At 40.5% G+C, this 21,378-nt stretch overlaps 2 protein-coding genes and 1 long non-coding RNA gene across 4 annotated transcripts; 2 read left to right on the forward strand and 1 right to left on the reverse strand.

Annotated features, from left to right (window-relative positions):
• Window positions 1-3,780: 3,780 nt before the first annotated feature.
• Window positions 3,781-4,768, forward strand: LOC124850032. Its single transcript, XR_007030773.1, has 3 exons — window positions 3,781-3,940; window positions 4,356-4,445; window positions 4,604-4,768. It is a non-coding gene; the product is annotated as an uncharacterized LOC124850032 (long non-coding RNA).
• A 4,886-nt stretch (window positions 4,769-9,654) lies between these two features.
• On the forward strand, window positions 9,655-13,977 carry ackr4a (atypical chemokine receptor 4a). The gene is made up of 2 exons (XM_035634923.2): window positions 9,655-9,923; window positions 11,635-13,977. Exon 2 carries the CDS (start codon window positions 11,641-11,643, stop codon window positions 12,751-12,753), a length of 1,113 nt encoding a protein of 370 aa, XP_035490816.2. The 5' UTR covers window positions 9,655-9,923; window positions 11,635-11,640; the 3' UTR covers window positions 12,754-13,977.
• An 86-nt stretch (window positions 13,978-14,063) lies between these two features.
• On the reverse strand, window positions 14,064-21,202 carry e2f5 (E2F transcription factor 5). 2 transcript variants are annotated; one of them, XM_035634924.2, is made up of 8 exons: window positions 20,850-21,202; window positions 19,116-19,237; window positions 18,826-18,987; window positions 18,286-18,394; window positions 17,112-17,451; window positions 15,783-15,914; window positions 15,505-15,543; window positions 14,064-15,130 (listed from the first exon to the last, which is right to left on the reverse strand). In XM_035634924.2, exons 1-8 carry the CDS (start codon window positions 20,976-20,978, stop codon window positions 15,054-15,056), a joined length of 1,110 nt encoding a protein of 369 aa, XP_035490817.1. In that variant the 5' UTR covers window positions 20,979-21,202; the 3' UTR covers window positions 14,064-15,053. The 2 variants fall into 2 exon arrangements, with proteins under 2 accessions (XP_035490817.1, XP_035490818.1); XM_035634925.2 differs by having other exon boundaries at window positions 19,128-19,237; window positions 20,850-21,201.
• Between the last annotated feature and the right edge of the window lie 176 nt (window positions 21,203-21,378).

A 21,378-nucleotide genomic window follows, 5' to 3' on the forward strand; every position in this document is an offset into this window, starting at 1 on the left:
CATATTAATAACTATGGATAGAAAAGAGCATAAGCCCGCACTATCACTCCAGGCTCTTGATCTTTGGCACACTTGTGTGAGTATGTGAATGTGTGTGTGTGTGTGTGTGAGTGTGTGTGTGTGTGTGTGTGTGTGTGTGTGTGTGTGTGTGTGTGTCTGTGTGTGTGTGTGTACCATGCAGGTATTATTCATGTTGTGATGACCTAAATTTATTTACGCAATCACATTATGGTCATACATAACATAAATCGTTACATATTGTAAGGTGAGGTTATTTAATGTTTACGGAAAGCGTGAGTCTTCATAAAATAAATGCAAGTCAGTGTCCTCTGAAGACATGGAGAGATTACTCTGCGTGTGTGTGTGTGTATGTGTGTGTGTGTGTGTGTGTGCGTGTGTGTGTGTGTGTGTGTGTGTGTGTGTGTGTGTGTGTGTGTGTGTGTGTGTGAGAGAGAGAGAGAGAGAGAGCTGGCAGTTTGATATATCTTGTATTTACTTCTTCATGTTGCTAAATGTCAGTGTTGCTTCCTCATAATTGTTCCATAAAAATTATTGATGCTTGATGACAATGTCAAACATGTTGCTGAGAGACAGGTGCAGGACACAAGGTTTTGGTTCCGTTTTAAATTGCAGTGATTCTGTTATTATTCAGAATGGCACTGGGTATAATCCTGCCAAGGCCAAGCGTAGTACACACGTATGTCAACTTCTTACAATAAAAAACAAATCAAATGAAAAGGAAAAACACATCAAGACCCAAACATTATTTATATGGTTTATTCACTGACCCGTGTGGGGTGGTGCATCAGTTCGGTACTTTTAGCATCAGACACCAGTGAAAACATTCAGGAGATTAACAATTTGACAAATGAAGTTCTTCCATCTACACCTACAGGCTACTTTAGAGTAACCAGTTTATCTAACCTTTGTGTTGGACTATTTGGCCTCTCCTACCACCAACTCAAATTAATAACTATTGATAAAAAAAGAGCATAAGCCCTGCACTATCACTCCAGGCTCTTGATCTTTGGCACACGTGTGTGCATGTATATGTGTGTGTGCATGTGTGTGTGTGTGTACCATGCAGGTATTAATCATGTTGTGATGACCTAAATCTATTTATGCAATCACATTATGGTCATACATAACATAAATCGTTACATATTGTAAGGTGAGGTGATTTAAAGTTTGGGAAAGCGTGAGTTTTCATAAAATAAATGCAAGTCAGTGACCTCTGAAGACATGGAGAGACTACTCTGCGTGTGTGTGTGTGTGTGTGTGTGTGTGTGAGAGAGAGAGAGAAAGAGAGCTGGCAGTTTGATATATCTTGTATTTACTTCTACATGTTGCTAAATGTCAGTGTTGCTTCCTCATAATTGTTCCATAAAAATTGTTGATGCTTGATGACAATGTCAAACATGTTGCTGAGAGACAGGTGCAGGACACAAGGTTTTGGTTCCGTTTTAAATTGCAGTGATTCTGTTATTATTCAGAATGGCACTGGGTATAGTCCTGCCAAGGCCAAGCGTAGTACACACGTATGTCAACTTCTTACAATAAAAAACAATCAAATGAAAAGGAAAAACACATCAAGACCCAAACATTATTTATATGGTTTATTCACTGACCCGTGTGGGGTGGTGCATCAGTTCAGTACTTTTAGCATCAGACACCAGTGAAAACATTCAGGAGATTAACAATTTGACAAATGAAGTTCTTCCATCTACACCTACAGGCTACTTTAGAGTAACCAGTTTATCTAACCTTTGTGTTGGACTATTTGGCCTCTCCTACCACCAACTCAAATTAATAACTATTGATAAAAAAAGAGCATAAGCCCTGCACTATCACTCCAGGCTCTTGATCTTTGGCACACGTGTGTGCATGTATATGTGTGTGTGCATGTGTGTGTGTGTGTACCATGCAGGTATTAATCATGTTGTGATGACCTAAATCTATTTATGCAATCACATTATGGTCATACATAACATAAATCGTTACATATTGTAAGGTGAGGTGATTTAAAGTTTGGGAAAGCGTGAGTTTTCATAAAATAAATGCAAGTCAGTGACCTCTGAAGACATGGAGAGACTACTCTGCGTGTGTGTGTGTGTGTGTGTGTGTGTGTGAGAGAGAGAGAGAAAGAGAGCTGGCAGTTTGATATATCTTGTATTTACTTCTACATGTTGCTAAATGTCAGTGTTGCTTCCTCATAATTGTTCCATAAAAATTGTTGATGCTTGATGACAATGTCAAACATGTTGCTGAGAGACAGGTGCAGGACACAAGGTTTTGGTTCCGTTTTAAATTGCAGTGATTCTGTTATTATTCAGAATGGCACTGGGTATAGTCCTGCCAAGGCCAAGCGTAGTACACACGTATGTCAACTTCTTACAATAAAAAACAATCAAATGAAAAGGAAAAACACATCAAGACCCAAACATTATTTATATGGTTTATTCACTGACCCGTGTGGGGTGGTGCATCAGTTCAGTACTTTTAGCATCAGACACCAGTGAAAACATTCAGGAGATTAACAATTTGACAAATGAAGTTCTTCCATCTACACCTACAGGCTACTTTAGAATAACCAGTTTATCTAACCTTTGTGTTGGACTATTTGCCCTCTCCTTCACCAACTCAAATTAATAACTATGGATAAAAAAGAGCGTAAGCCCTGCACTATCACTCCAGGCTCTTGATCTTTGGCGCACGTGTGTGTGTGTATGTGTGTGTGTGTGTGTGTGTGAGTGTGTGTGTCTGTGTACCATGCAGGTATAAATCATGTTGTGATGACCTAAATCTATTTACGCAATCACATTATGGTCATACATAACATAAATCGTTACATATTGTAAGGAAAGGTGATTTAATGTTTGGGAAAGAGTAAGTCTTCATAAAATAAATGCAAGTAAGTGACCTCTGAAGACATGGAGAGACTACTCTGCGTGTGTGTGTGTGTGTGAGAGAGAGAGAGAGAGAGAGAGAGCTGGCAGTTTGATATATCTTGTATTTACTTCTTCATGTTGCTTAATGTCAGTGTTGCGTCCTCATAATTGTTCCATAAAAGTTGTTGATGCTGCAAGAACATTCATTCCGGTGTGCTTTGCTGCTCTGGGGGTAAATTACCTTTAAATTTAGACAGAACCAGGCTGTTTTTATGCTACTGGTGTTTTTCCTAAGCAACAGTTACTGGCTGTCTGCTATATACATATATATAGATATATACATATATATCTATATATATGTATATATATTCACGATACCACTCATGTGAATGTGGTATTGAACTTCTCATCTTACTCTCAACCAGAGACCTATAGGGGCAAAGCAGGTGAGAGCCTACTTCTGCTGGTCATTCCAGAGAATACAGGTTTGAGGAACTCCTGCATTGGCCTTTCATTTTTATTTTTTCAAACCCGGTGATTACGTCCATTTTTATACACAGTCTATGGGGCATGGAGACATGTCAATGTGGCTGTTTAATTTAACTTTTTGTGATTATGTGGATTATTGACCTGCATGTTCACAAAATTAATCTTCATTATATTGTACACAAAGTGCTAATCCATTCATTGAAACTATATAGACATTGTTTAAAACATATTTAGTTTGAAATTTAACATAAATTAGGCAACATGTTGTTTTCCTTCTATAAAGATGTTGTGTTGGATGAAATTGCCACATCTTGCTGATGATGGCAAGTTGTGGTGTTCTGTTGCTGCTTCCTCTTTGTTCACATGGAAGTGGTTGTTGTGCAGTGGGTATATAAAGACCTGTGCGTTGTCACAGCTGCATCAAACTCTTCATTTCATCAGCCATGGACAAACGGTTGCTGCTGGTCATGTTGTGTCTGCAGGTTTTCCTGCTCATCACAACCTTCACCTCCACTGATGCAGCCGCTCTGGAGAAGGATGATCGTCTGCAGCCCATTGATGAGGTGAGATGATCCCCTGCTGGTCTCTGACTGTAAGGAGCTTTTATCGTGACAATGTCAAACATGTTGCTGAGAGACAGCTGCAGGACACAAGGTTTTGGTTCCGTTTTAAATTGCAGTGATTCTGTTATTATTCAGAACGGCACTGGGTATAGTCCTGCCAAGGCCAAGCGTAGTTCACACGTATGTCAACTTCTTACAATAAAAAACCAATCAAATGAAAAGGAAAAACACATCACGACCCAAACATTATTTATATGGTTTATTCACTGACCCGTGTGGGGTGGTGCATCAGTTCAGTACTTTTAGCATCAGACACCAGTGAAAACATTCAGGGGATTAACAATTTGACAAATGAAGTTTGAGATGGTGGTTGTCTATGTACAATAATGTTCTGTTTATTCTATTTTTGTTGTAGAAAGGAACTGTAGAAGACGCTGGGAAGTCAAAAATTAGGATCCGGTTAGGCTGCTGGAGCGCACCAGGAGGATGTGGAATTTTGCCACGGGTAAACTTGTTTTATGTTTGTTTTTATCTCTTCTGTATGTTATGCAATATTTTCCGAAGCAACATTTTGAAAAATGCTGAAAGAAAAATTAAATCACTTTGGACATTGAAATAGTTTGTTGTTAAATGAATCTCTTTCTCTCTTCCTCTACTGTTTAGCCACCTCCTCCAGAGACTAATCCCAAATCTGCGTGATGGAAACAAACATATCTGAACCAAAACAACAAGAGTTCGAAACACGCTCTGCTCCGTGGGAAAGTCCAAAAGAACAAATTGATTCATTTTTAATTTTTAAGAATACAAAATAAAGGTTTTCAAATCAGATATTGACGTTTCGTGTGGTTTTCTGTTTGGCACACAGCTCTTGTTTGGTAAACTAAATCTTTACAGAACTCCGTCCTTTGCACTGTAACAATCACAGAGTTATTAAAAGTGATGATGTCACTGACTCTCAATAGATTTTTAATAACCAAATGAAAAGGAGTTATCAAGGTGTACAACATTGAATGTTCTGTATTTCTTATTATATTATATTTTGATCATTCACACTGAAGGCTGAGTAAAAAATAAAATGTCAGAGAATTGTAATTTAGATTTTTACATATTTTGTTTGAGAGTTTAACATGAAATAAGACTTTATATTATTTTCCCTTCTATCAAACATTTTCTTTGATATTACTGTGAAGATTTGACTCCACAACAGTCTCCAACTACATCGTCATTTCACACCATGATCTAGGTTTTGACCGTTCTGCCTGACAACACTGTCAAACTGACACCACACACGCAGAAAATTCATATCAGCGAAGGAGCAACATCCCCTAACCACTTAACGCCTCCATAACCGAGCAACTGAAACTTAATAGAACACTGTAACTCACATACAGTATACACACACATATGTAATGACAGATTTGTTCACATTGTTTCTGACAGATTACACTGGACACACAAAGGTTTTTGTGCCTTGTTCCATATGTTCTCCTGTAACCTCAGGAGTCCTCTGACTCACTTGGCCTCTCCTACCACCAACTCATATTAATAACTATGGATAGAAAAGAGCATAAGCCCTGCACTATCACTCCAGGCTCTTGATCTTTGGCACACTTGTGTGAGTATGTGAATGTGTGTGTGTGTGTGTGTGTGTGTGTGTGAGTGTGTGTGTGTGTGTGTGTGTGTGTGTGTGTGTGTGTGTGTGTGTGTGTGTGTGAGTGTGTGTGTGTGTGTGTGTGTGTGTGTACCATGCAGGTATTAATCATGTTGTGATGACCTAAATTTATTTACGCAAGCACATTATGGTCATACATAACATAAATCGTTACATATTGTAAGGTGAGGTGATTTAATGTTATGGAAAGCGTGAGTCTTCATAAAATAAATGCAAGTCAGTGACCTCTGAAGACATGGAGAGACTACTCTGCGTGTGCGTGTGTGTGTGTGTGTGTGTGTGAGAGAGAGAGAGAGAGAGAGAGAGAGCTGGCAGTTTGATATATCTTGTATTTACTTCTTCATGTTGCTTAATGTCAGTGTTGCGTCCTCATAATTGTTCCATAAAAGTTGTTGATGCTGCAAGAACATTCATTCCGGTGTGCTTTGCTGGACTGGGGGTAAATTACCTTTAAATTTAGACAGAACCAGGCTGTTTTTATGCTACTGGTGTTTTTGCTAAGCAACAGTTACTGGCTGCCTGTTATATACATATGTATACATATACATATATATATATACATATATATATATATATATATATATATATATATATATATATATATATATATATATATATATATATATATATATATATATATATATATATATATATATATATATATATATATATATATATATATACACACACACACATATATATATGTATATATATGTATATATATTCACGATACCACTCATGTGAATGTGGTATTGAACTTCTCATCTTACTCTCAACCAGAGACCTATAGGGGCAAAGCAGGTGAGAGCCTACCTCTGCTGGTCATTCCAGAGAATACAGGTTTGAGGAACTCCTGCATTGGCCTTTCATTTTTATTTTTTCAAACCCGGTGACTGCGTCCATTTTTATACACAGTCTATGGGGCATGGAGACATGTCAATGTGGCTGTTTAATTTAACTTTTTGTGATTATGTGGATTATTGACCTGCATGTTCACAAAATTAATCTTCATTATATTGTATACAAAGTGCTAATCCATTCATTGAAACTATATAGACATTGTTTAAAACATATTTAGTTTGAAATTTAACATAAATTAGGCAACATGTTGTTTTCCTTCTATAAAGATGTTGTGTTGGATGAAATTGCCACATCTTGCTGATGATGGCAAGTTGTGGTGTTCTGTTGCTGCTTCCTCTTTGTTCACATGGAAGTGGTTGTTGTGCAGTGGGTATATAAAGACCTGTGCGTTGTCACAGCTGCATCAAACTCTTCATTTCATCAGCCATGGACAAACGGTTGCTGCTGGTCATGTTGTGTCTGCAGGTTTTCCTGCTCATCACAACCTTCACCTCCACTGATGCAGCCGCTCTGGAGAAGGATGATCGTCTGCAGCCCATTGATGAGGTGAGATGATCCCCTGCTGGTCTCTGACTGTAAGGAGCTTTTATCGTGACAATGTCAAACATGTTGCTGAGAGACAGCTGCAGGACACAAGGTTTTGGTTCCGTTTTAAATTGCAGTGATTCTGTTATTATTCAGAACGGCACTGGGTATAATCCTGCCAAGGCCAAGCGTAGTACACACGTATGTCAACTTCTTACAATAAAAAACAAATCAAATGAAAAGGAAAAACACATCAAGACCCAAACATTATTTATATGGTTTATTCACTGACCCGTGTGGGGTGGTGCATCAGTTCAGTACTTTTAGCATCAGACACCAGTGAAAACATTCAGGGGATTAACAATTTGACAAATGAAGTTGGAGATGGTTGTTGTCTATGTACAATAATTTTCTGTTTATTCTATTTTTGTTGTAGAAAGGAACTGTAGAAGAAGCTGGGGAGTCAAAAATTAGGAACTGGTTAGGCTGCTGGAACAAACCAGGAGGATGTGGAATTATGCCACGGGTAAACTTGTTTCATGTTGTTGTTGTTTTTTTCCTTCTGTATGTTGTGTAATATGTTTCGAAGCCACATTTTGAAAAATGCTGAAAAAAAAACGCATTATAAACTTTGGACATTGATGCAGTGGTTTGTTGTTAACTCTCTCTCTTTCCCCTACTGTCTAGCATTTCATTCAAGCAACTACTCCCGCATCAAAATGACGGAAACCAACATTTTCGCTTGTGGACCAAAACAACAGAGGTTCGAAAGTCCAAATTGATAATCTTGAGGCTCACAGAACAAATTGTTTGTTTTTATTTTTTAAGAATACAAAATAAAGGTTTTCAAATCAGATATTGACATGTCGTGTGGTAAACGTTTCAGCTCGTCCAACAGAGACTCAGTGTTAACAAAGAGGAGATTTTGAATAACCAAATGAAAAGAGATTGTAGTGGACAATCAAAAACAAAAAAAACATCCATCTATCCATTCATACATCCCAGAACCTGTCAGAATTCTCCCATCTACACCTACGGGCTACTTTAGAGTAGCCAGTTAATCTAACCTTTGTGCTGGACAGTGGGAGGAAGCCACAGGCCAGAATCTACACAGCGAAGCTTCGTGACCTCCTTGACCCCCGCTCAGGGCAGTCACCAAGGGCCACCACCAGATGGAAGAATTGTTTTTCACATGCACTCTGTACTTTGAAAAGTCCCTCTCTACTGTGCAGTGCATTATACTGTTTAACATATAACAAACACCACTGCTCATTGTGCGAAATACACCAGAAACTACAGACACACTGTAGAAATACACAGAGACTGTGTGTGATTTACTTGTATATTGTACTTACAGGTGTTGAAATGTTGTTAACTCGTGTGCTTTTGCCTGAGTTTAAACACGTTCATGCATGTCCATAAAGCAAAACTTTAGTTGTGGCTTGGTTTCTGGTCTCCTGTCACTTGACTTCTCGTTCTGCCTGAGTCATCTTTCCTCTGAGTGGTTTCAAAGTGTGCGGAGCGACAAGACTCAGCTGGATATGGGACTGAACTGAAGCCAGAGAAACAAAGCACGGTAATACTGGTTTCTGACCTTTTGATTGGGTGTGTTGTTCACTGCCGAACACTGTGGATATTAATCCTGCAATGTGGTGCAACTTATAAAGTAAACATAGAGTTGAAGGATGACATTTGTAATTAGTATTGTCATATTTGATTGAATCTGATTCATCCCAATCTGATGTTCAGAGTGTATATATATATAAAGTCTAACAAATAATGAAAACCTGGCCTAAACACCATCTAGTGAATATTTTGCTGAAATGTGTCAGCAGAGGTTTATCTGTGGTGTGTTTACACTCCAGAGAGAAATATCATAACTTTTAACTGACGTTATATGTGTAAGAGAGCGTTGGGCTGGTAGCATTTTATTTTTAATCTGATGCAGAGAAAAAATCCAAAATTTCCATCTGAAATTAATAAAAATGTAAAGCTTTAAAGTAAAGTGGAGTAGAAAGTTCAATATTTCGGAAAAGTGAGGATGTGCCTTCTTTTAAAACCTGGCTGGCAGAAATCACTAATCTGTTACATATGGAAAGGAACCGAAACAGTGTCTCTCTATCTCAGCTCCGCAACCTTTGACAAGATGTTGTGACCATTCCTGTCTTACTTGTCAGGAATGACCTAAAGTCGTTGTATATGTATAAGTGTTGGCTTATACATATATAAGCCGACACTGCCCACCTCTCCTCTCTTCCTCATTTCTCTCCTCACCCCAACCGGTCGAGACAGAAGCTCCGCCCGCAACGGAGTCCGGTTCTGTCAGAGATTTCTTCCTGTTAAAAGGGAGTTTTTTTTTCTCTCCACCGTCGCCAAGTGCTTTGCTCATTGTGGGATTTGTTGGGTTTTCCCTGTAATATTGTAATATTGACCTCACTATGTAAAGTGCCTTGAGACAATGTATGTTGTGATATGGCGCTATACAAATAAAACTTGAATTGAATTGAATTGAATGTGAAGTATTTAAACTTCATTATAATTGTATTGCAGAGCAGGTTTTCCCATGTCTGTCTTTTATTTATTTTTGGTTTTTTTCTCTCTTTGTGGTGTTACATGTGTATACACTGATAATCTATGTATAAAATATTTGTTAGTTCAAGTTCAATATTTCTCCAAGTAGAAAATAGCATTCAGTTAAGTACCTCACAATTGTACTTAAATACACTAAATGTATACATGTAAATGTAGACTTTGTGACAGAATCACAAGAAGGACAAAAAAAAAACCCCATTCCCGCCCACTCATGCTGCGCGGGTGACAAATCAAACGAACCCTGCGCTGCGCGGAAGGCGCCTGTCCCACTCACACAGCAACTTCAGCCTTCTGGCATCGAGAGGACAGACGCGACGGACAGTGGGAGAGACCGTGAGTAAACTTCAAAATATACCTGGTGGTGCAGATATTCTTTACTCATCTCTCTCTTTTCGACAGCGGTTGAAGGCTCCAGCTTTGATTTGATGTGTTTTATGTTTCCTGATGCTCCACCACCTCTTTATGTATCTGCTCTATTCACTGATCGTTTCTGTTTAGTGTAGACAATCCATTTCATTTTCATTTCATTCTGGTAAAAGTAGAACTTCTTTTCTCATGTACAGCAACTTTAATATGACGGTACTTATTATGCACAATGGCCCTTTCATAATACTTACAGCTAATTTAACAACCTACTGTTTGTCAGTGGTGAACTGTGACTGTTCACATTTAAGATACTTGCTCTTCACTTTTTCTATTTATTTTTCTATTCCACCACCATTCAGAGGGAATATATATATATATATATATATATATATATATATATATATATATATATATATATATATATATATATAGACTTTTCTAGTTGATTTATGGAGTAAAACAGTTCACCCTACATCTCTGAAATGTTGTATGAAGAAGCATGACATGGAAATGTTTAAGTAAAATCCTTCTTTTTCTTTAACCATATATGACTAAATCTGGCATATTTATTTGATGAACCAGGTGCCCGTGTTAGCTTATGTGCTTTTTGAATAAAAAGCAGTCAATCACAGCAATGGCACACAGTCTTTAAAAAGAAATGTGTCTGGTAATTAGTGACGCACGTGTGACGGAGATATTCTACAACTCTACAGCTTCGTCTCCTCTGCGTTTCAATATATGTGGAGGAGAAATCTAAGCGGGGCGATCTCCTGAAGAATTTGATTGTTTATACAATCTGCTCTTGTGGAAACTATTTATCCTCCTCCGCCCCTACGGTGCGGAGTGGAGTTAACACTTCATTTCATCTCAGCGATGATGGTGCAACAGAGAGGAAGAGCTCGGGGACACAGTGGCCAGATGTTGACAGGGGATGTTGACTCTGATCTTATCAATAATACAATAATTAGCCAGCAGCCGGTCAACCTGAAGGTTGCTGTCTTTCTTCTTTACATGTATTTTCCAGAGCCAGGAATGTTTTCCCTCCCTGTGGTCCTCTCTAGTTCCACTATCAAACAAAGTCAGTGTGCAGAACGATAAATCCAGACTCTAGCTCTACATTCCTTATCATTACTTTTGGCATAATTCTTTTTAAATTCAAGATATTTCCTCAGCCAAGTTACTCCGTTTAAAGACACAGTGAAATGAAAAATAGATTTTCCATCTTCTGTGTGCCATTGTGTTCATGTGTCTCTTGATACTAAATGTGTCCAAAGAAGTTTGGAGTATTTTCAATTTTGACAAATTCCTTGTTCCTTGAGTGACTAGCTAACGTCTAGGCTATAGCCTCTGTAAATTATCATTTTGCCTTTCTTTCATTTGTCTCTTTGACATATTGCCGAGGTTTACTTTCCATATTCTTTGTGATTACTTTGTGAGCACAAAAAAATATTTTTTTGTCAATCTCATCACATTTCGAGGATTTGATTTAAGTCCCTGGTTACATCGGTACCACCCACATCTACAGTTCTGCTTGAACATTTGTCATAGAAACTAAAGATGGCCAACTTACTTATTTTTCTCCAAGGTAATTGTAAAATGAATGTTGCACAAGCTAGCCGTTTATGTTTCAAGGCCACAGACGAGTAATCCAAAATGACTTCCCTCACGTCTCCATCAGAGTAGCATGGATGTCGCAGAGGAGGACGACTACTATTACCATGGAAACACCAGCTTCAACTTCAGCTATGACGACTACCCCGCCATGTGCGAGAAGGCTGACATCCGTTCCTTCGCCGCCCTCTTCCTCCCCATCATGTACACCGTGTGTCTGGTGGTGGGGCTGGCGGGAAACGCCTTAGTCGTGACCGTTTACGCCTACCACAAGCGCCTGAAGACCATGATGGATGTTTTCCTCACCCACCTGGCCGTGGCCGACCTGCTGCTGCTCGTCACGCTGCCGTTCTGGGCTGCTGACGCTGCGAGGGGCTGGGAGCTGGGGGAGGCCGTGTGCAAGATGGTGTCGGCCTGCTACACAGTCAACTTCACCTGCTGTATGCTGCTGCTGGCCTGCATCAGCCTGGACCGTCACTTGGCCTTTGCCAGGGCGCAAGGCAGAGACCAAGGAGGACGGCTGCAGAGGATGTTCTGCAGGAGACACTGTTGGAAGGCGTGTTTAGTTGTCTGGGCAACAGCTTTCATGCTCGGTCTTCCTGATTTAATACTCTCAGAAGTGACATGGGCATCTAATAGGAGCGTCTGCCTGGCAATCATGCCTCCATCTATGGCCGGAGGGGGTAAAGCTGCCCTGGAGGGAGCAGAGGTGCTACTGGGCTTCCTGCTTCCTCTCCTGGTCATGGGGATCTGCTACTGGAGCGCGGCCCGAGCGCTGAGGGGCCTCCCTGTTGAAAGCAGAGGCAAGAAATGGAAAGCTCTGCGTGTTCTCCTTATAGTGGTGGGGGTGTTTGTGGTCACACAGCTGCCTTACAACGTGTTGAAGGTCTATCGAATGATGGACTCGGCCTACGCTTTTGTGACCCACTGCGGGACGAGTAAAGTGCTCGATAAGGCCGCTCAGGTGACGGGGAGCCTGGCCCTCACGCACTGCTGCCTCAACCCCATCCTCTACGCCTTCGTGGGGTCTTCCTTCCGGCAGCACATGATGAAAGTGGCCAAGAGGTTCGGGCAGAGGAGAAGAAATAGGAGGAGGAGAGCGGAAAACCCTGCAGAGGAGGAAGGGATGGAGATGTCGTTTAACTCTGAGAGTGCATCTCAAGTGACAAACACTTTCTCGGTATGAGTGAATGTCTTCACATGAATCGCTCATTTAGTAAAAGTAGCATAGGAGCATTTCCCTCCACATCAAAAATTGGAGGTTTGTATTTTAAGTATTTCTTTCCTCTAGTTTTGTAAAGGTTTTCTGTCGAGTAATGAATGAAGAATGCACTTGATACTATTAGATGTAACACAAGAATAGAAGAAGAGAAGAGAAGAGACGAAAGACGAGCGAGTTGGATGTTTGCTCTTTTGTAATACAACTCTGTCATCACGCCTGGCTTCTTTTACCTTTAATCTAATCCCCTGATCCACTTGATGCAACACATTTGCTCCAGCTGTAAACATAAATTCAAGAGCTGAGAGGTCATACGATTTATTTAAGACATTCAATTTGCTAAAAGAATGTGGGTCATAGGAGACACAAAGGAAACATTTTCTGAAAGGTTTGTAATGCTCCATGCCAGTGGGGCCCTGAGGATCTACTGTAGTTTCACTTTTTCTTTTACTACTTTCCTGATTTCTCAGCTAAACAAGTGGACTGTGACTTTGAAAATGAAAGAATAATAATATTTAAAAAGAAGCCAAACTACATCCAGTGGGATTTGACTCCCTTTCATGTGGTCGAGTCACCACTTTGTCGTTTCCTGGATTCCTCAGAATGTCAAACATGTGTACACCTCGTTTTTTCTCAGACAGCCAAGCTGCACAAGAGTGATAAACAACTTCTAGTAACCTTTTCGTAAGGTGATGATTAAATGTGTGAAATGTTGTCTTAATTCTCCTCATTGTTGCAAATCTTATTTGAATATTACAGATGTTTTCCTTTAACACTGATTTAACTTGGTTTGTGTTGTTGCCAAAATTCACTATTTAATACAGTTGTTGCACTGAGGGACGGTTGCACACGGACCAGTTTTCCTTTACAAACTAGCTACAACATCCACTTGTTGAAAGTCTCCAATTATAAGAAAGGCATAAATTAAATGGTTCAGGCTGTTTCACCGAATATCAGAAATGAACATTTAATAAGATGCACTGTTCATTTAGTTTTTGTTGTTGTTTTCTTTCTGCGTCTCAGCTGGTTCAGATAAAGTGATGCTTCATCAAGTTGTGCTCTGGCATGTGTGTCGTCTCATGTGGAAACCATTTGACTGAGGTTTACCATCTGTTACACTTAACTCGACCAAAAAAGAAAAAGGGTTCCAAGGACCTTCTGGAAAAATAATAAAAACACAAGCTACAATTATTCCCTCTCTCATTTCACATTTTCTGATCAAACTATGATTATTACTTGTCAACAAAATGAAAAGTTCTTAAGCCGAGATTAAATACATTTATTGAAAATGTGCAAAGAAATGACATAATGCAACAAAAAAACATGGCTTCTTGTAATAAAAAACTATAAATATACAAAATGCATTTTAAGGCTCTTAATATTTATTATTTCAGGCAAGAAATATAGATAATTAACTTTATAAATTTCGATCAAGGCAGTCAACCAGCTTCAGTTTTAACAAACTAGAACCAAGAATTGTCTTTTTTAAATTAAGTAAAAAAATGACTTATTCAAATATATAAAAGTCAAATAATCTAAGGATTATTTTAAAACAAAAACAAAAAACTCAAGAGGCCTGAAATGGCAGCGACAATAGAAAAGAAAACTTTCTGGCATTTTTCACATGAGAACAAGGTTATAAAACGTAACCAAAACATTCACTCATTAAATACAATGTGCCATATCTATGAAATCTGTTTTCCATGAAAACAAACATACCCTGAACTAGATCATCAACCCTGTATCAGGCATTAAGAAAAAAGCCAATACTGAATGTGATATTGTAAATATCCTCTGAAGGAAAACACTGTCACAGTCGCTAAGGTTGATCAACCACAGAAAATTAAACATGTTTTCTTCAAGTCTCTGGCTTTTCAGTGGAAGTGGGAAAATACAAATCTGGCATGTAGAAAAAGCAGGGAGGGACCCTGACTGATCTGTCCTGGCTTTCTTCCAGTAAGGCACCTAATTTCTGTGGAATGTTGTAACCAACCACCCAAAAAAACGTTTTAAGACCCAATGGAGAAATAATGAGTTCTGGCTTTGTAAATAGGTTAAGGTTAATTCAAATCAGGCACTTTTGTTTTGTGTTGACCGAAGGCAAACAGGCATAATAGTAAATTGGAGCAGTTTGGTACACGGTGGTGAAGTCTTGTGTGTGGAGGAAGATGAGATGTTTAGGTATCAGCTGTGCAATTATAACAAAAATGGGTAAAGGCGTGTTCAGAGCGTCTTTCTAAGCGCCGAGACAAGCCCAATGTCGGGCATCAGTAATTGAGGATCTGCACGTCAAACAGGTCACACACTCCCTCATTGTCGTCCAGATTGAAGCTGTAATCTATTCCTGCATGAAGGGGGACGAGCAACAAAGAGAATACTGTAAAACATAAATAAGACCAGGTATAGATTGTCAAGCCAATCATTTTGTCATGACTGAAATATCTCAAAAACTGTCGGACAGATTGCCTTGACATTTGATTCAAGATCCCCTGACCTTCTCTGCAACGCCACCAAGAGCTGCTAGCATGGTTGTAGACTCAGTCTCAGGTTTACAGAGTATGATAACTTATTTTATTATAACCACACCCAACAATTATGCCGAGTCTAACGGAGGTGAAGCTGTATTATTAACCAGGTGTCTAAACTGTAATAGTGAATAAATTAAGACACTTTCTTAATTTATGAACTTAATAATTCCAGATATTGAGATGTACTTACCATCAGCAGACATTAGCTCATCAATCAGATCAACAGCTCCTACAAGAGAATCAAAATAAACATGTTTGTTTCACAGTAATTAGAAACATCTACATGTATAACAACGTATGGATTTTTATCAGTTTAGTCCTAAAACTAGGTATTAAAAATGCTGAATTAAAGCAAGCAGGGATCTTACAACCTTTATATAACTGAAGTTCAAACAGTTCAAACAGCCCGAGCCTCACGGCTGGATTCAATTACTGGATAAACTCTGTTCTCAGTTCACAACCTCTTACCCTCTCGGTCGTCCCTCATGTGGTCTTCGGCAGCGTTCAGCTTCAGCAGGCTGCTCACGTCCAGCACCGACTGGAACTCTGGGTCTGTCAGGTCCATCTGCTGCTGCTCCAACATTGCCGCTGGCTGACACTCTGCATGGAGGGCGTGCGAACAGAATACTTAACAACATGGTGAGGTCCTGAAACGTGCAACAATTACCTGGACCCAGGACCATCAGAAGAGGAGACCGGTCACAGGAATCTCTTTAAAGTGTTTTCTTGCCAGATGATTGATACCACTCTCATATTTGTCTAGTTGGTTAGCTATGCATAAAGACTCCAGGAAATCCCTGCGCACTGCCAAGTGATTGCCCCGCACATACCCCCTATATTCAAACTGTTATTTTTACCAGGCAACTCTACACCCTGGCTATTTATTTAGTAATCCCACAATCCATGTCACCAACAATGTCTTATTGGACAGTAAAGATCATTAAGTAGCAGTTTGAGATTGCTTTTAGCAATGAAAAGTGCTCTATAAATAAAATGTATTATTATTATTATTATTAAGTAAAGGTTTTGTGTCACTGTATTGACAAGCCCTCATGATTGTCTGACACGAAGGTCTGACTAAGAGGTACTTTTTTTGTGTGTGTGAGTGTGTTCTTGCATGTTGAGTGCTCCAACATCTGATATTGAGTCAGCTGCTTTTTTTAAATCAATGATAAACCAGATCCACATGATTCATTTCGTAATGGCTGTATTTTCTCTTTGTCTGTTTTCAGGGTTTGATTTCCTGACAACTGAAACACAAAAAAAAAAAGTTATAAAAACTTTCTCTGCTTGTAATGGCATTACTACATAGAACATTTATGTACAGTATTTTGTAAATGCTAGGAAAAGCAAATATGACTATCAGCTGATGAGTAATTCAACAGCCTCTGAGGTCACTATACATCATTAAAGACGTCATAGGTTTACATAGGTGTGCCTGGTAAGTGCGTGTTTGTCCAATAGGCGTTTGTTTCGGTGGGGGACATTACCAGTGGCATTTGGTGCGCAAGTCTACACCTGCATGATCTTCCTTACACCATTTCTGATCTCATTTAACCGAAACACTCTATGCACTCAGCCGGTGTCACCTTTGACATCCAACACCACTTGTGATATGACTCACAACGAAAGCGATATTGACTAGATGAATCACAGCAACAGGGAGGGACTCCGTTTAACGTCTCCTCTGTCACGGGGTCGAGGATGTTATTTCAGCTAAGTCAGAACATAGATTTAAAAGTTAATAGAAGATGCACGTGTTGGGTATTCTGAGAGGAACATGAAATATCAAAGTACCGTCCAGTCCCATGTGCAAATCAGGAGGGGTCGACGACGGCGTCAGCATTTCATCGTGTTCTGGCAGCACCATCTGGTGGTCCGAGCAGAGGGAGTCCTGGCTGCAGTAGGAGGAGGAGGTGGTGGTGTTGGAGGTGGAGTACATGGACGTTGAGAGGGGGAACCTCTGCAGGCTGGCGGGGGTGCTGGGCGGAGTGGGCATGAGGCAGATGTCGTCGGTCGGCGGCACAGAGAATACCACAGGTATTGTGGAGTGCGTATCCTTGTTGATGAGCATGACCTGGATGGGAGCGGAGTGGCTGCGCAGGTTCATCTGGTACTTCTTCTGACCACTCTGGCCCTGTGGAGCAGTCACATGTTGATGAGCTCATGATCATTGCAGCAGCTCTAAATCAGCATTACTATACACAATGGGTATCGTGCCTACTTGGAAAGAGAAAGAGGTGGTTTGCAGTGACGCACAGAGAATTATCACATGACTCTGCAGTTTACCTCAGTTTTGCAGATCATTTAAGCATCTTTCAGTTGATCTATGACATTTTACCCATTTAGTATGCAATTATATTTCCTGCAAGGTTGGAGGAAACCAAAAACAGAGCTAAAAGGTTAGCGTGTATTGGTCAGCTCAAACACTCATGCTCAGTATATATCTGCTTCAGCTGGATGTAAAGGGTCAGCTGGTCATGGCTATTTCGGCTTTTGTTAACATGCCTTAACCACAAAGGGGTAAAGAAGGAATTATTTTTAATTTTATATAGAGTTAATTTCATTACAGGAAACTACAGAAGTCATTGATACTGGGATGGTTACTGTACGGATGAAAGCTTAAGTAAATGACACACATGACGTGTCTCACTCAAGGAATCCGAAGCTGTTTGTTTCATCATCGCGTTGAGATGATCTCGGCATTTGTAAAGTTTGAAAATAGTCTCCCTGATCAGTTGATGCTGCCGTGTGCAGAGGCCAAAGGTGCTGAGGACTCTCTGCTTCATTGGAAATCTTTTTTTATTTTTAGTTCAGACTTCACATAAAATAGGCTACATGTTGTAAACCATAGACAACAAAAAAATAAATGTGGTGAATAGTAGTTTTGCTGCTGACTTGATATTGTGGTGCAAAAAATTCCCTGTATCCAAAACAATTTTTTTTTAAAAGCTTTAAAGAAGTGACCAACCATTTCAGGTAGTGGAACCTCCAGCTGAGTCCCAGCAGGAGCCACAATAGCAAGAAGAGTGTCTCCGTTGAATGCACTGCAGATGTCTTCGTGTGTCACAAATTTGTAAGTGGAGAAGTGTTAAGGAAATAGGAATAGGATTACTTATGGGAGGGGGGGAAAAGGCAATAAACTGGACAAACAAGACTGGGAACGTTGTGCATGCCAGGATTAACCCGGGGGCGATTTCTCAAGAAACTGACAACAGCAATTCTATCGGTAATCCTCCTTCTATAGCATTTTCTCCGGACATAAAACAATGTCAAAAAGGATTAAGAGGGGATTTTATTTCCCTCTGAAAAAAACCAAATGGGGCCTAAAGAGAACTTGAATTACAAACTAATGATTTGGTTTTAACTTACCACAACGTGAAATGTAAGCACACATTTTTAGCACCAACAGTTTGTGCACTCAATGTTCCCGAAAGGGATGAGCAAAGAAAATGCTGACCAAAACAGAAACTCAAGAAACCTAAAACAAGCAAAAGCAAAAGAAGGATATGTGCTGGTGATGGGATCGCAGTTCAGGTGTTTGATGTTCTCCTCCAGCGAGACTTTCTGATTGTCCAGCTCTTTCTCTTGGTCCTCCAGCTCAGAGATCTGTGCCTTCAAAACCTTTACCTGCTCCAGCATCTCTTGAGTTGGGCTGCCTGTGTTCTCGCCCCTGGACACAAGGAGGATAAAAGATGAGAGTCACATACTGGTGTTTGTATTAGCAGTTTTGGCAGGCCTGATAAGATATCAAAATGTATTGGCTGCTGTTGCAAAAAGATGCTACAAAAAGGGCAAAACCTGTTTTCAAACCTCCATTGGATAATATTCTTGTTCTTCTTCTCAATCAGCCCCACACCCTCCAGTACATTGGTGATGTCGTATATCCTCCTCTTCTGCTTCACTGCCAGGCTGTCTGCAGCCTGTTGATTCAGACATAAAGGGTATTAAGCTGCGGTGGCTTTAACGTGAATCCCTGTTAACAAGGTTCATCTCAGACACTTTCAACAGGCATTAGCAGAACACATGACACTTGCGCAGCAAACACTGCATGTAATGGAAAAAGAAAGAGACTTCAGCAGAGCCACAATTGAACGACTTGGCAAATTAAGCCGCACGAGCAGTGAATCAAAGCCCTTGGCTGAAGAGGACATTTGTACAATAGCGGAGGATGAAGGAGGAGGGAAATGGTCTGAGGAGCCTGCCGTGTAAACATTAACCAGCTTTGGCGGGCAAAGAGAGAGGGAAAACTACTAATCACGCGAAGGAAAGAATGGACCTTCAGGTAGGTCTGACAAAGACGCATCCACCTGTCAAAATACTGAGGGCTGCTAGGGCAGATGCTTTTACAACTTAAAATCTGAGCCAGAAGAAAACGAGAAGTCATTTGGGAGATGACAAGAAGTAAACTTTCAAAGAAACACGTACGCCAGTGGTCGGCACATCTCATTGGCTGCAACTAACAACAGTTTCATTATCGATGAATCTGTCGCTCGTCTTCTCGACGAATTGTTTAAAACCACAGAAGATTGCAAAAGAGTCCAAGATGAACCCTTCAGAACATCTGGTTTCGTCTGAGCAGCAGTCCAAAACCAAAAGGCATTGACGTTAGCAAAGTAGAAAATGTCTTCCCTTTTAAAAAATGATAATTATTACTCGTTTGTTGCTTTATTGACAGATTGTTGCGGCTCCAGCTGACATGGTGATCTAAAAGAGGATGGAGCAACACAACTGGTTCCCAATATGAGGGACAGGACCTCCCAGAGGTCCGGGGTTACGGTTAACTACGAGGTGTTCGGATTCTTTATGTAAAATGTTCCAGTACATGAATGTAAAAACACCCCATTACAAGTTAAAGTCACGCATGCATTCAAAATCCCACCCAGGTAAAATTACATAAGGATCATCAGCAAAATGTACCCGACGCATCAAAGGTAGAATACAAACATTCCCCGCTGACGTATTATTGTATATGTCATTATTAGTTGCTCCATAGCGATGCATCCATGCACGAGAAGCCTCTTACTGCTGTGGGTGCTGCAGTTGGAGCTATTTTAACATAAAGTTTGGCTTTTGGGGGACGTTTCTCTAATCGTTCTGTAAATCATCGCGAGAGTTCCCCCCCCCACACAAGCCAAAATGTTGACATTCACACATTCAATCTCCAACCAGGCATTGTATCACATCAGTGTATCATGTTTTTTAATGTACAATGTTCATGGGGAAATTAACTAAAGCTGTCAGATGAATACACGTGTGGGATTGTGGAAGAATATAATAGCAGCAACAAAAACCAAACAAACAAGCAGAATACACCAGTGCAGTACTCGAGTGCAGTACTCGAGTACAGTACTCGAGTACTGCACTGGTGTATTGACCCGGGGAACGAGGAGCCTGGTTAATGGCGGCTGGCTGGTCCACCTGTTGGAACAAATCAGTGCACCTGACTGACTGACAGGCCTTTGTTCACGACAGGTGGCACTCAGGCGGAAGGAGCCGGTAACCGCCTCCTCCCCCCACACGACGAACACTGACCACTTTCAAGTCGAGCACTCCGTCCTTCGCTTCCTGGAGCAGACCGACGAACTTCATCGTGAGCAGCCCCAAACTTTTCTCGTGTCGCCTCGGCGTCGAGCGGACGGTCTCCGTCGCCTCGAACTCCATCTTCTGTCCGTGCAGTTGCGTGCGACTCGTTTTCGTCCCGTTGTGGTTTAACTACGAGTGCAGAACGTGTCTCTCCATCCGGACGAACCGTCTGTGTTGCCTCGACGGGGCACGACGCTGGTACCCGTGGGTTTTTTTTTTTTTTGTTTTTTTTTTAAATGAACGGACGTTACGTTAGGTCGCAGTTGCCACGGCAACCCTTGTCCCCCTCTGTCAAGCGCTCCGTCAGCGAAACCCCGCCCCCACCCCGCCGTCGACCCCGCCCATCCACTAGCATTGATCAATCGCTCCTCCTACATCCAAATCTGTATGGAAGTCCAAGTCAGCGAATAGATAACAAATAAAAAAATCTATATTTTCACCTTTGACTCATAAAATCAATTTCACTAGCTATAGGTCA

This window comes from Scophthalmus maximus, chromosome 5 (genome assembly GCF_022379125.1).
Source record: "Scophthalmus maximus strain ysfricsl-2021 chromosome 5, ASM2237912v1, whole genome shotgun sequence".
In the NCBI taxonomy this organism is placed as follows: domain Eukaryota; kingdom Metazoa; phylum Chordata; class Actinopteri; order Pleuronectiformes; family Scophthalmidae; genus Scophthalmus; species Scophthalmus maximus.

What these genes read in the sequence shown, in the direction of transcription:
- ackr4a (XM_035634923.2), top strand. Translation starts at nt 11,641, where the DNA reads ATGGATGTCGCAGAGGAGGACGACTACTATTACCATGGAAACACCAGC.
- e2f5 (XM_035634924.2), bottom strand. Translation starts at nt 20,978, where the DNA reads ATGGAGTTCGAGGCGACGGAGACCGTCCGCTCGACGCCGAGGCGACAC. An exon ending in AGGTTCCACTACCTGAAATG is followed by an intron (nt 17,452 to 18,285) that starts GTTGGTCACTTC and finishes ACTGCTCCACAG; the next exon opens with GGCCAGAGTGGTCAGAAGAA. An exon ending in TGAGCTAATGTCTGCTGATG is followed by an intron (nt 15,131 to 15,504) that starts GTAAGTACATCT and finishes CCCTTCATGCAG; the next exon opens with GAATAGATTACAGCTTCAAT.